Source organism: Camelina sativa, chromosome 20 (genome assembly GCF_000633955.1).
Source record: "Camelina sativa cultivar DH55 chromosome 20, Cs, whole genome shotgun sequence".
Taxonomy (NCBI): domain Eukaryota; kingdom Viridiplantae; phylum Streptophyta; class Magnoliopsida; order Brassicales; family Brassicaceae; genus Camelina; species Camelina sativa.
In genome coordinates this window covers 3301034-3313814 of record NC_025704.1, presented here as the reverse complement: position 1 = coordinate 3313814, position 12781 = coordinate 3301034, and the positions used below count along the sequence as shown (strand labels likewise).

The 12781-nt window shown below is 37.6% G+C and overlaps 4 protein-coding genes across 6 annotated transcripts in view; 2 read left to right on the top strand and 2 right to left on the bottom strand.

Annotated features, from left to right (window-relative positions):
* LOC104769002 lies at positions 3649-8803 on the top strand. Of its 3 annotated transcripts, none has more exons than XM_019242441.1 (9): positions 3649-3788; positions 4325-4387; positions 4484-4698; positions 4839-4905; positions 5164-7578; positions 7658-7706; positions 7783-8024; positions 8118-8222; positions 8310-8803. In XM_019242441.1, the coding sequence occupies exons 3-9, from the start codon at positions 4515-4517 to the stop codon at positions 8518-8520; spliced, it is 3273 nt and encodes a 1090-aa protein (XP_019097986.1). In that variant the 5' UTR covers positions 3649-3788; positions 4325-4387; positions 4484-4514; the 3' UTR covers positions 8521-8803. The 3 variants fall into 3 exon arrangements, with proteins under 3 accessions (XP_019097986.1, XP_019097985.1, XP_010491420.1); XM_019242440.1 differs by having other exon boundaries at positions 3650-3786; positions 4839-5054; positions 5313-7578; XM_010493118.2 differs by having other exon boundaries at positions 3650-3788; positions 4839-4877; positions 5136-7578.
* LOC104769001 (protein Asterix) lies at positions 9184-10481 on the bottom strand. The gene is made up of 3 exons (XM_010493116.2): positions 10252-10481; positions 9717-9817; positions 9184-9524 (listed from the first exon to the last, which is right to left on the bottom strand). The coding sequence occupies exons 1-3, from the start codon at positions 10408-10410 to the stop codon at positions 9461-9463; spliced, it is 324 nt and encodes a 107-aa protein (XP_010491418.1). The 5' UTR covers positions 10411-10481; the 3' UTR covers positions 9184-9460.
* LOC104768998 lies at positions 10595-12380 on the top strand. Its single transcript, XM_010493110.2, has 8 exons — positions 10595-10906; positions 11031-11115; positions 11212-11253; positions 11338-11503; positions 11603-11655; positions 11738-11959; positions 12043-12089; positions 12187-12380. The coding sequence occupies exons 1-8, from the start codon at positions 10668-10670 to the stop codon at positions 12236-12238; spliced, it is 906 nt and encodes a 301-aa protein (XP_010491412.1). The 5' UTR covers positions 10595-10667; the 3' UTR covers positions 12239-12380.
* LOC104768999 overlaps positions 12394-12781 on the bottom strand; it is a gene marked incomplete in the record, with an annotated part of 16254 nt that continues 15866 nt past the window's right edge. Inside the window, 1 exon segment of the mRNA XM_010493112.2 lies at positions 12394-12781. Within this exon segment, the coding sequence (XP_010491414.1) occupies positions 12700-12781 (82 nt within the window).

The window sequence follows — 12781 nt, the reverse complement described above, 5'->3', positions numbered from 1 at the left end:
TATTATTTTAATGAACAAAAATTTACACGATTGATTCAAAATAAATTTTGAATTTTAAAGTTTATAAATAATAAATGAAAATACTATTTCACTACCAATAAAGAAAAAATTACATTTATAAATATATTCATATGATAAATTTGTTTTTAATATTTATTTATAATATAAAAATATACTATTTATTAATAAAATAATACCAAATCTGTTCTGCAAATAGTTTTTTATCAATCAAACATTATTTTGTACCGCTTATTTTGCATTAAGCGTACTTGTCTGCAAATACATTTGTCCCACACGTACCATAATTCAACCGTGCCGCACTATCAAATCATTTGTCCCGCACAACCAAATTCGCTGGTACTATTCAGATTTCTAATATGGAACATCTAATACGTTTTTAATTGGTGTTGATTAACTAAAATATTTCTTAAGTTTCTGTTTGATTTCAATTTTTTTAAAAAAAATAGTATACAGTCTTAATATCATTGTAACCCTGGTAAATAATTTTTCTATTCTTAACTGATTTGTTTTCATTTATGGGGATTAGATGAAAATAGATTTGTTTGATACAGCATAATATTAAATTATTGTCCTAAATACTTATTTTCTTTCCGTGTGTTGGTTTATAGGACAAGTGAACAATCCGGCATCCAAAGCTACAATTCATGAAATTGGCACCTTGACGTTTTTTGCATCTAGTCCGAGCTTACACGTGACATGACAAAATCCTATAGTTAATATTAAAAAAATACCATCTATGTATACGTTTTTAATTTTTTGACATGAATGTGTTGGCTTAATGGGTATGTATGTACTGTGAAGATCCCTAAAATGCGAAGCTCCTAACCACAATGTTATAACCAAATTAGAGATTTAAACACCTTAACAATTTAAACAAACAAAAAAGTGATATACATAATTATTATTCGAAACTCCGGACATTATTTTCATTCAATGGTGGTAGCTAGAATATTTGTGAATGGTAGGTAAGATATGTGGTTGAGAATGTTGGATGACATGAGATGTTATGGTCGATAGAAGACAATTTTTTTTGTAAGATACACTTCTTTCAGAATTCTCTCTTTATTATATGATATGTTTATTTGTTAGTGTCTTTAATTATGTGCTGTTGTTTTTTTCTCGAAGCGGGATCGAGGTTCTGATGATAACTAACTACGTACATCATATATATGTAGTGGCTAAATGTGCTAAATGTTAATTTATCTTTTATAGAGTAAATTACCAGGGCCACGTACGTTTTTTTTTTTAAAAAATTTGGTTGATACAAGGCCACGTTTGTGGATTATAGTCAGGATTTGATATCCTGATAACTAATGTACTCATTTATATTTTTAACGAAAAGTGTGACAAAATTACTCAAAGACTCTCTCGGTGAGTTTACAATTTGAGTATAATTAAGATGGTTAGGTGGCACGAGTGATGGACAGTTTGACACAAGTCACCACTAGAGAGGAACATATATTTATGGACGAAGAAATGTCACTATTGCTTTGAAGTTTAAAGAACTTTCAGAAACTATATGACATCAAAGTCATATTCTTGTATTACCTTTTATGCATTTGATTTGATTTTTTATTTATCAAAAAATAAATAAATGTCACTATTGTAAATAAAAAACTGTAACTATTATGATTAAACATTTTCTGTCCGATGAGGTGGGATCAAGTAAGTAACACGTCCGAGGAAAACAAGCTAAATGCCATATCTAATTTGTATGAGGGATCATAGGCATTGACAATACATTGTTTAGTTCGGTTTGGTACAAGGTTTTCGACTTTAAGGTTTTGTGCTAAAGGATTCAGTCAGAACCACCCGAATAAGTAAATATGGTATGTGTACATTTCAAATTAAGTATACCTAGATGGAGTATGTGTGTGTCAGTGTGTGTGTGTTTCTTCAGAAAAAGTCCTACATGAATGAACCTTACATATATACCGTTAAAAGATCATACTACCAATTTGTAAAGTTAAATCCATTTGTATACTTTAGTAAAGAAATATTCCTCAGTAAAGTAACCCCACAAGGTTATAACATCTATGGTTTTCCAGTAAACAAAACAACATAGCAGCAATACGTGGGAATTTTGTTTACACAACTAAGACCTCTCTCTCAAGTTACTGAGTACTTCATGCTTTAAACTTAACTACAAGCAGAAGAAGCTCCTCAGCCATCCTGTCTGTGATCAACTGATCATATCAACATTGAACATAAAAAGTTCTAGTTTGAGTGGTATTTGCTTGTTTCTTTAGCAACCATGACTTGTTCGAGAAGAAACATTATTTTTTTTTTCCCAAAGAAGAAGAGATGATGAGAGTTTTTCTCTTTCCCCCTTCGAATTCTATAAATGATTTGAAGCTTCCTTATTTTGAGATAAAAATTTAAACATTAGTAACTTCTCTATCACTCAGGAAAAGTCTCACTAATAAAACGTTATGGATATGTAACTAAACTAATAATGCATTAACGCTGACAGGGAAAAAAAAATAAAAATAAAAAGAAATGTTAATCCATAGTTATCTAAAAAAGGATAGACATAAAAAGAAAAGAAAGACACCTTTCTCTCTCGTCTCTCTCTGCGACACAGAAGGCGATCTACATAACCATTTTTTTTCATCGGCTTTTACGGGCCGCCGACATTTGCCGGTGGTTCTCTTAGTTTTTAATTTGTTTTTCTCCTGTTTTTAATATTTGCCATGGGAGACAGCCAATTATATCGGAATTCTTTCCGATCAATCTCCTTCTTCTGGATGTTGGCAACGCTTGTGTTTGTGTTCACACTCGATTCTCAGTTTCATGAAGAATCGCCGCCAAATCGGGAAGCAAGGGGTATTAACTGGTGTTATCTCAAGCAAATTGTTTATGTAATTTCGATTTGGAAGCACTTTCGTTTCCAATATATTCCTCCGTGTTGCAAGGCTCTTCATTCATGGTTCGTTAAAATGTATTCGTCTCCTGGATTAACACACGACGAGCTTGTTCTCTTCGTGAAAAATCTCTTGATTTTTTATGATGACCGATTTCCACAATCCCCATCTCTAGAAGGGATTGAGTATAAAGTCCACAGAGTGTTATGGCATATTGATTGGCGATTGTGGGATCCAGGCATAACTATTCTATGGAGACTCGAAGAAATAATACAAGAGAAGATTTTGAGGATCACCAGTGATATAAGACAACTATGGAATTTCTTCTATGAGAAGATAGCCAAGAACGACGATCTCATAATTTTGGGATTGATTCTAGAGAGGGAAAGAAACATGTTTAATAATCTGTTGGCGAGTAAGGCTTCGTTAAAAGCATCGTGGAAAGGCGCTTCTCTATCATTCTTTTTATTGATAGGTTATGAATTTGTGGATGTGTATTTTGATTTGCTTAGTGTTGGTGTAAATTCTAATGTATCAACTCTTGTCTAAGATTCTAATCAATGAATGAAAATAAAGTGTTAAGAAAAAGAAAAAAAATGATTGATGATTTAATTACGTAGAAATAAATACGATGTCGTGTTGACATGTAGTTGGGTTATAATGGTATATCTTCTGTCTGTAAAAGAGAGTTCCAATACACCCGAACCATCTGCTTTGGACCCGAGCCTCTCGAACCCGAACCCGAACCTCTGTTTTGCTCACTGAGCCCTTTCCATCACTTTATCTCTCTCTCTCTGGTTTCGTTAATTCTTGGATTCAGAAAACCCTAAGTTATTTTTAGAAATTGAGGTCGGAGAAGTCACCTTCCCGTTGCTGTTCTACGGCTTAACTTGACGCAAGTGTGTAAGTTGACCTCTCTCTTTTTTGTTTTTGTTGTTCCCATTGTTTGAAACCCTATTCTTTCTTATTTAATCTCCAATTGGTGGAGCGTGTCGGTAAGATTAAACTCTGGAAGGTTCTCGTTTGAGGTTGAATTCTCGGTTTTTGGCAATGTTTATGTTAACTAGAGCTTCGATTTGGGGTGAAAATTATGATTGCAGCAATTTTGATCTCGAGTTGCTTCGCGAGATTTCCAATCAATTTTGCTTAATTTTCCACCTGCCATAGAAGGTTTATAGCGGTGTAAATTGGGAAAATTTTCACTGAATTGACTGCAATTGAGCTCTTGAGTTTACTGGATTTGGTGCATATTGAGCGTGTTATAGTTTCTGAAGCTGACTGGAGCTTAGACTTTGGCTTAGTGTTCCTTGCCCATTTGTTTTAGCTTTCTTCTGAACCAATACTATCTACTGTTTTTTTTTTTTTTGTTTCACTTTGTGTCTTCAACTTTTAATGCTCAGTATCTTTTTTGTTTGTTTGTTTGTTTGTTTGTTTAACAGGAGAATCTTGAGTATTCGGAGCTTATTAGTTGGAGGTAGCTCATGAATTCTCGGGGAATAAAGGTGTTTAAACTGCTATATTTTGAACATATGAAGTTGAGATCAAAGTAGACACAAACTTTGAATTTTTTTTTTTTTTTGTTTCTTTTCGAGGTCCAGATCTTTAAAATAATATATCGGAGCTGAATCTATGCCTGGAAACGAATTTGGAGAGAGGATCCACAATTTCTTTGGACAGGAGGGCTTATCCCAAGACCAGCCTGAGGTTGCTGATGGAAGCTGGTCCGGATTTAGTAATGGTCTAGTCAGCAACCAGAGGCAGATAGATCCATCCCTTATTGCCAATCTCAAGAGTTATAGCACACAACAATCTGGTATGGATTTTGTCTCCTTATGACGGGGAATTCTACATGCTCTGCATATATACTTCATTCATACATAGCCTAGAGCTTAGTATGCTGGATAATGCTGTGGTTGTTTAGCTTATAAACGTAGTTTTTTTTGCATATTCCAGTTGATCCTGAGAGAGGGCAACCTTCAAATTCACAGCATGGTTTGTATTTCAATCAGCAGCTTATGAGGTCTGAATATTCCAGAAGTGGATTGCAAGAACACCAGCAACCCGCAAATGGTTACATGCATGGGAACCTTGTGTCGCAGGCATCGCCAAATGAGGCAAATTTTTCGGGAGTGGATGTAGAATCTAGTAGGGATAAGTTATCAGGGAGAGGATTCACTCCAGACATTCATAAGATTCCGATGAGGTTTGATATGGGAGAATCTCCGNGGCAACCTTCAAATTCACAGCATGGTTTGTATTTCAATCAGCAGCCTACGAGGTCTGAGTATTCCAGAAGTGTATTGCAAGAACACCAGCAACCCTCAAATGGTTACATGCATGGGAACCTTGTGTTGCAGGCATCGCCAAATGAGGCAAATTTTTCGGGAGTGGATGTAGAATCTAGTAGGGATAAGTTATCAGGGAGAGTATTCACTCCAGACATTCATAAAATTCCTATGAGGTTTGATATGGGAGAATCTCCGGTTAACTATGATTTTCTTGGTGGTCAAGAACAATCAAACACTCAGCTCCCTGCCATGCTCCAGCCTTTTCCAAGGCAGCAGATGACGTTCAATGATATGCAACTACTAAAGCAGCAAGTTATGTTTAAGCAAATGCATGAATATCAAATGCAACAACAACTTCAAAAGCAACAGCTAGAGGCCAGGCAGCTCAATTCTTTGAATTCAAATGCAGGCAATGGAAGTCGCTCAAGTGATAACCAGTCCCATCCTTTTATTGGTGGTGTCCCTCTTCAGGATGCGTCTAATAATTGGTTGCAGCCAGATCTTATGACAGGAAATACAAACTGGATGCATCGCGGTATCTCGCCAGTTGTTCAAGGTTCATCCAATGGGCTCATGATTACCCCTGAGCACGGGCAGGCAAACTTAATGGTACAACAGTTTGAACCTTCCTTGTACGGTATGCCCGTTGGTGGGACAAATGCACCTCAAAATGCCTTTTCTTCAGTTCAGATGAACGGGTTAGCTGCACAGCATGGTTCTGCAAACATGAGTTCCTCTCTCACTAATCAGCCAATGTCATTTCTGAATCAAGGTGACGTACAGGCCAATCATATGGTCCCTGGAACCATATACCAGGAGAATCTGTTCTCCCATTTATCAGTTCCAGGTTCAAATAATAGGCCTAATTTTGAAAGTTTCCAGAACATGTCAGGGCAGGATAAATTTGGTCAGATGGAGGGTTCTGGTCTATCAGAAAATTCATTTGTGAAAATATCTGAAAATACCAATACATTGCAGAAGTCGTCGACATTAGATCCAACAGAGGAAAAGATTTTGTTTGGTTCGGATGACAATTTGTGGGAGGCATTTGGAAACAGCACCGATACGAGCTTGACAGGAAATCTTATCTCCAGTAGTTCTGACATTTTTGATCCATGCTCCTCTTTGCAAAGTGGGAGTTGGAGTGCTCTTATGCAATCTGCTGTAGCAGAAACATCCAGCAATGATGCAGGCGTACATGAATGGGGTAGTAAACAGCAATCTGTATGGGCTAACAGCAATACTACCCCACATGCAGATTCTCATATTGGTAATCGGGCCCAAGATTCTGGTGTCAAGGCTTCAAATGCACTCAGTGACAAAGTCCACAGTAATTCAACTGGATCAACCGTTCAACATTTGGAAGACAAGGGAAATATAGTTTCAGATGATGGCCTGTTGGAGAAGCCAATGACTCAACATAGTCAAATGGTTGGAAATATGTTTCATTCTTTGAGTTCAGGCATTAATGTGCAGAATAATTTGTGTTCTACTGGAAAGAATGAGCACATTGATGATAGACCTGGTAACTGGAACGTTGCTTCTAATCCAAGCTCAGCTGCTCTGATGGAACAGAAAAATCATTTTACACAAATGCAAAGGGGAAACTATGGTGCAGGAAATGATTCTAGCGCTTTGAGGGATGTCCAGGGATATATCCAACAGCATCCCTGTAATAACTCTGTAGAACAAGCTATTCATCAACTGAAATCTGGAGACAGCAGTCAGATTCTTGAGTCATATGCGAGTAATAATGTTGGTAAAGTCATGGCTGAATCAAATGAAATGGCGAACTCTGGAAAGGAAAACTCAAGCGACAGTTTTCGGTCGAAGTTCTCACCAGAGTCTCTTACTCAAGCAAATGCCCATAATTTGCATGTGTTGCCTGGCGGGAAAGAAACACAATCACCTTCAAGATCTGTTGGTTTAGTTATGGATGGATTGAGTCACAAGGAATCAGCGAACTATATGCTTCATTTTGGCCAAACTGTCTCTCAGAGTTTCTCCAACAAGAATCCTGCAGCCTCGGCTGGAGCAGATCATCAACAAATAAGTCCTCAAATAGCTCCATCCAGGTATAGTCAGTATGAGGCTTTCAAGAATGGACAGGTGCAACATTTGAATGATACAGGGAGATTCACTCTCTTGAAGAATTCGGTTGATGGTTTACATTCTGCTCAACCGTTCAAGCAACTAGATACTACGGATCCTAGTTACGTTGTTCATACGCAGCAAATGTCCTCCACACCAGGAGCGGAGACTCTCTTATCTACCTCATTGCCTAATGGTGCTTCCGACCAACTTCTGAAGGATGATAAACCAAGGAAGCGCAAAACGGCCACATCAGAACTTCTATCTTGGAATAAAGAAATTTTGCAAGGTCCCCAGAGGCTTAAGACTCTCGGGTGTGTGGCTTATGAGCATTAGTATTTATTAAAAATTTCATATCCATTACCGTATCTAACTTTCTATATTCTTTTACAGTGAGGCCGAGGTTGATTGGGCAAGAGCAACTAATCGATTTACTGAAAAAGTGAGTTTCCTCATTACATGTTTTTCTAGCGGTCTCTTTGTACAATGTTGTTGAATACGTTGATGGCTTCTCGCAGGTGGAATTTGTGACTTTACTTGAGGATGGCCCACCAATTAGATCAAAGAGAAGGCTTATATACACAACACAGCTCATGCAGCAACTGTTTCGTCCCCTTCCTGATAGGGTGATATCTTTAGTTGCTAGCTCAAATTATGAATTGGTTGCATATACTGCTGCTAGAGTTGCACTAGGAGATGCATGCAGTTCAACTTCTACCGACAGGAGTGGGGGCTTTTCGCCCCCGAACAATTCAAACCCGTAAGGCTATTTTCTGTTTATCCCTGAAATATTGGAAAATGTCTAGACTTCGAGGTTCTTTTAATTGCCTTGAACCGATTCACTCTTGTGTAGGTTGTCTGAGAGAACAAAAACTGAAAAAATCAGTGACCAGTACATCTCCAAAGCAGCTGAAGATTTCATTAGTAGAACACGGAAACTCGAGACTGACTTTGCAGGGTAAAAACCGTAGCTATCTCTTGTAATTAATTCCAGTTTTAAATGGGTACTCAGCTTGGTCTCATGAGCATCTGGTTCTTTCTGCAGACTAGAAAATGGAACTACATTAACAGACTTGAGGATCGAAGTACAGGATCTAGAACGGTTTGCAGTGATCAATCGCTTTGCAAGTTTCCACCAATCATCCCCATCTATGGACCGGACCGTGAGTCCAGTTAGGTTAAACCCACAAAGATATGTTACCATAGCTCCAATGCCTCAGCACATTCCAGACAGGGTACAATGTCTCTCTTTCTAACTATTAATAGATCCATATAATTCACTTTTTGGCCAGTCCTCCCCAAAATGTTTCATTTTATGGGTGGGGACAAGGTAGTTGGTCGGGCTCCTGAGAACAGTGAAGGCCTTCATCATCGGGAGGCCGGAGATTTCGTAGTAGACATGTAGCATTACTGTATGCATCATCTTGAATATTGTAACTTGTAAGTCATCAATTTGTATACTTAGTAAAGAAAGATTGCCCATAACATAAACCCTACGAGGTAACACCGCCAGTGCAATAATTTTGTTTTCACAGAGCTAAGATTCTAAAGATTTCTCTCTTCTCTCAAGTCAGTGCTGTTTATTGTTTATATAATCAGTCATTAAAACTTAACCAGAAGCTAAACTTAGTAACAGCTTTCGAGCTTCTGCTCCACTTTTGGAGTGTTAATGTTTACCTCTGGATGTGATTATCGAGAAGGAAGTTAATATGACAAGGCTCTTGTTTTGGATGAATTTCATACTATAAGAGATTGAGACAAGAAGCTAATGAAACCAAACACTGAGACGTTTGCTTTGTGTGCGAAGTGGTTGTATTGATGGAAGTCCGCGTTGCAATAATAACTAATGTCTGTTGTATGAATTTCAACATCGATAGGTTGAACAAATTCCAGCTTTTATCTTTCGTCTGATCTATCAATTATGATCCAAGAAACAGGGCCCAAAATCAGGGAGATCAAAAGAAAAAAGTTGGATTTCACATTTCTTTGCAAGTGGATCTAGAATCTTTAAACCCCACAAATGAAGATCAGGGTTCTAGTTTGCTACTTAAACGAGTAGAGAGTGTCGAAAACAAAAATAAAACAACACTAGCTCCATTGCTCAAACTCTGGTGCGGAAACAAGAAGAACCAAACAAGGTCGATAAAAGACGTCATGAAAAAGCAGAGTACTTCTTTACCCTCTTAGGCTTCATGATTATTTCTTTGTGGCGGGTCTATTAGGCCCTAAGTAGTTAGTGACCAATCCCATTATAGCAAACCTGTTTATATACATGAAATAACTGAGTTCAGTATATCAACAATTACGAGTATAAACAACGAGAGATTTACTCATGAATTCATTCTTCGAATTTTAACAGAAAGTGGTGTTTGCAATGATTCACTTAATATTCCAATGCATTATTAGGCTTCTCTAACTTAATGAAAAGAAAGAGTGAGGAGATGGAACATACATCATAGCCATGGAGATCTGCTTCAAATCATTCTCCAAGTTCCTCATGTTGGCCAGAGATTGAGCACAGAATATAATTGCAAGCCACGAGCAGATCTTGTACTGCAGACACATATGAATCAAAAATGAGGATAGAGGACCAACAATTCCCAATTCTTCTCACATTCATCTATTAGATAGAGACTCAAAAGAACCAAATGTTCAACGTAAAGAGAGAAATCCACATTTGATCTCTATTCCACTTTCACTGTGACTGTCTCTCCCACTAGTCTATAATATGAACAATCACAGTTTTGAATCTGCACAATTGGGAAACTAAGCTAAATCGATTCAATCGAATTCAAGATATTACTAGCGCGATCCAAATGTTCAAAATCGGGAAAAACTGAATCGAACGAGCTACAGATTTGCTGTTGATGAATCTGAGAACTAACCAATCTAATCCGAACGTTCTAACTCACTAAAATCTGCCTAAGCATGATGAACAACCGGAGTAAACGATTCTACGATCAGAAGAAGAGTTGATGAAAGGTTACCCTAAACATAACGCCGGAGACGCCGAGGATAACGGCAATGAATCCAGAGTAGTCAACGGGAAGATCCTCCGGCGCAACAGGCCGTGGAGTGTAAGGTTTCGCCGCCAAAGGCTGCCGTGGATCGTTCGCCGACGAAGCGTTCCCGTGACTGTGAGACATCTTCTCTCTCTCTCTCTCTCTCTAAAGCTCCGATGGTAAATCTGATCTACTGTAATTTTTCTCTCAGAGATTCTAAACAATTAAATACAGAGACAAATTTAATTACGATTAAGAGTTAAACAAATCACAGTTTAATAAAATTAGAAATTACAATTGTAACCTTTTGTGTATTTCTTCATAAGCCCTAAAGAAACTTACAGCCGGCGTCTTTACGCCGTTCATCTTCCGGCGACGTTATAGTGTTTTGGAGTTACACAATGAGTATATATCAGTTTCCTCCGCCTGCTTCTCCATCTCCGGCGTCTTCTTCGCGATCGCTGGCTTCTTCATCTCCGGCGAGTTTATCATCATCGATGAGGCTATGGAGACCAGCTGCTCAACGTAATCTTAGGAACCAGTGGTCAAAACTTTCGAATTTTCGCCAACTGTGGATCGCCGCTTGTTCTGCCGGAAGATCTCACGCTACTTCCCTCGTCAATTCTTATTTGTCCCAAAAGTATGGATTTTTTTTCCTAATTTTTTTTATATTTGCAAATTACTCAGTTAAAGCCATCGTGATGTGAATAGAAAGATTGATGATTCCTACTTGCTACATTGTGTATCCATGGTACTACTAATAGGTATATGCCAATGATGGAGCTTGGTGTGTTGAGTGACATGTTTGATATTAAGAAGAAAGCTTTGAGGAAGCTGTTTATGCAACAGGTGAATAATAATTTTCAATTCAGAATTATTTGTTAACCAATCTCTTATCTCTCTCTCTGTGTTTTTAATTCATGAAGCTGTTCTTTCTCTGTTCAGAGTTCCTATCGAATCAAGCTTTTATCGTCCTACAAGGAAATGGTGAGTGTGGCAACATGATTCTACATTTATAGACAAATGGTGAATTTTGGAATCTATAAACAAAATCTGTAGATTTAATATCAGGTAGCTGTTGTTGTTGAGATGGTGGATGCAAGCAGATCTCTGAGATGTTATACAAAGCTGAGTAACGGGTCACTTATACAGTTCTCTGCCTCTAAAGAAGACTCGAATGATGCTGGAGATTGTGGTGGTGTCCCTGTGTATAATTTTTGGAATGTCTCTGCATTTGGTACGATCCATAACACGAAAGTTGAATACTTGTTTATTTTTTCTCCTTTTATGTTGTCGTCTCTAACGTTTGGTACTTGTAATGTTGATATGATTGCAGAGAAGATGGCTGAGGAGCTTGTGGAGATGTTCAAACGTGAAGTAATGCTGAAGGTATATACTTTCTTCCTAAATCTTTCTGTATATATCTTAAGCTCTAGATTAGCTTCTGATGTTTTGTTCTGCATATTAACAGAGATTGCTTATAATGGAACTGATCTCTTTAAGCTCTGAAGTTCCTCAACCTGGCAACAACTGTTGGTCAGATGAGCTTTACCATGGGGAAATTGGTCATCTCACCAAATGTTCTTTATATTCCATGGAAGTATCTGAGCCAGTTCTTCCCAGAGTGAAAGAAAATAATATCGGTATTCCCTCTGTATCAGATACCAACCAGCCAACCGCAGAAATTTTGCAGGTGCGTGAGTTTTGATTCGACACAAGAAAATGCTTCTGCTAACATTCTTTCCTAAAACTTTTACTATTCTTCTCGCTCTACAGATTTACTTGACAACTTGGCTTGCAGATGTAAACATTGAGACTCATAGGTAAAAATATTAACATCTTCACCATTGTCATTCCGTAGTTCTACTCTTTTTGGCACAGAGTAAATTCTGATGAACCATTGTTGCGTATTTGTTACAGGGTGGATGAGATATTTGCTTTGGTAGGGGAAGAAATTAGAGTTGCCTTCTAAACCTCAAAATCTGTTCCTAAGTTCAGCTTCTGGTTAAGTTTCACTCGACTTTAAAGCATGACTGATTCGACAACTATAGTACTCAGTGACGTGAAAGAGAGGTCTTAGAATCTTAGCTGTGTATCAACTGTATTGCCACTTATTGCTATGTTATGTTTACTGGAAACCATAGGTGTAAAATACCTAGTGGGGTACTTTACTGAGCAATAAATATTTTTTTACTTCAGTATACAAATGGATTTAACTTACAATATTTGTGATTATGCATACAGTAACGCTACACATTTAGTAGAAAATCTCCGGTTTTTTAAACAATGGAGGCCTTAACTGTTCTCAGGATTCCGACCAACTAACTCGTACCCACCCCGAAAAAAAATAGAAAGATTTTGGGACGAGAGATATATGAAAGCAATGAATAGGGAAGATTGGCCAAAAAGTGAACTATATGGATTCATCAGTCGTTAGAGCGAGAGACACTGTACCCTGTCTGGAATATTCTGAGGCATAGGAGCTATGGTAACATATCTTTGAGGGTTTAACCTA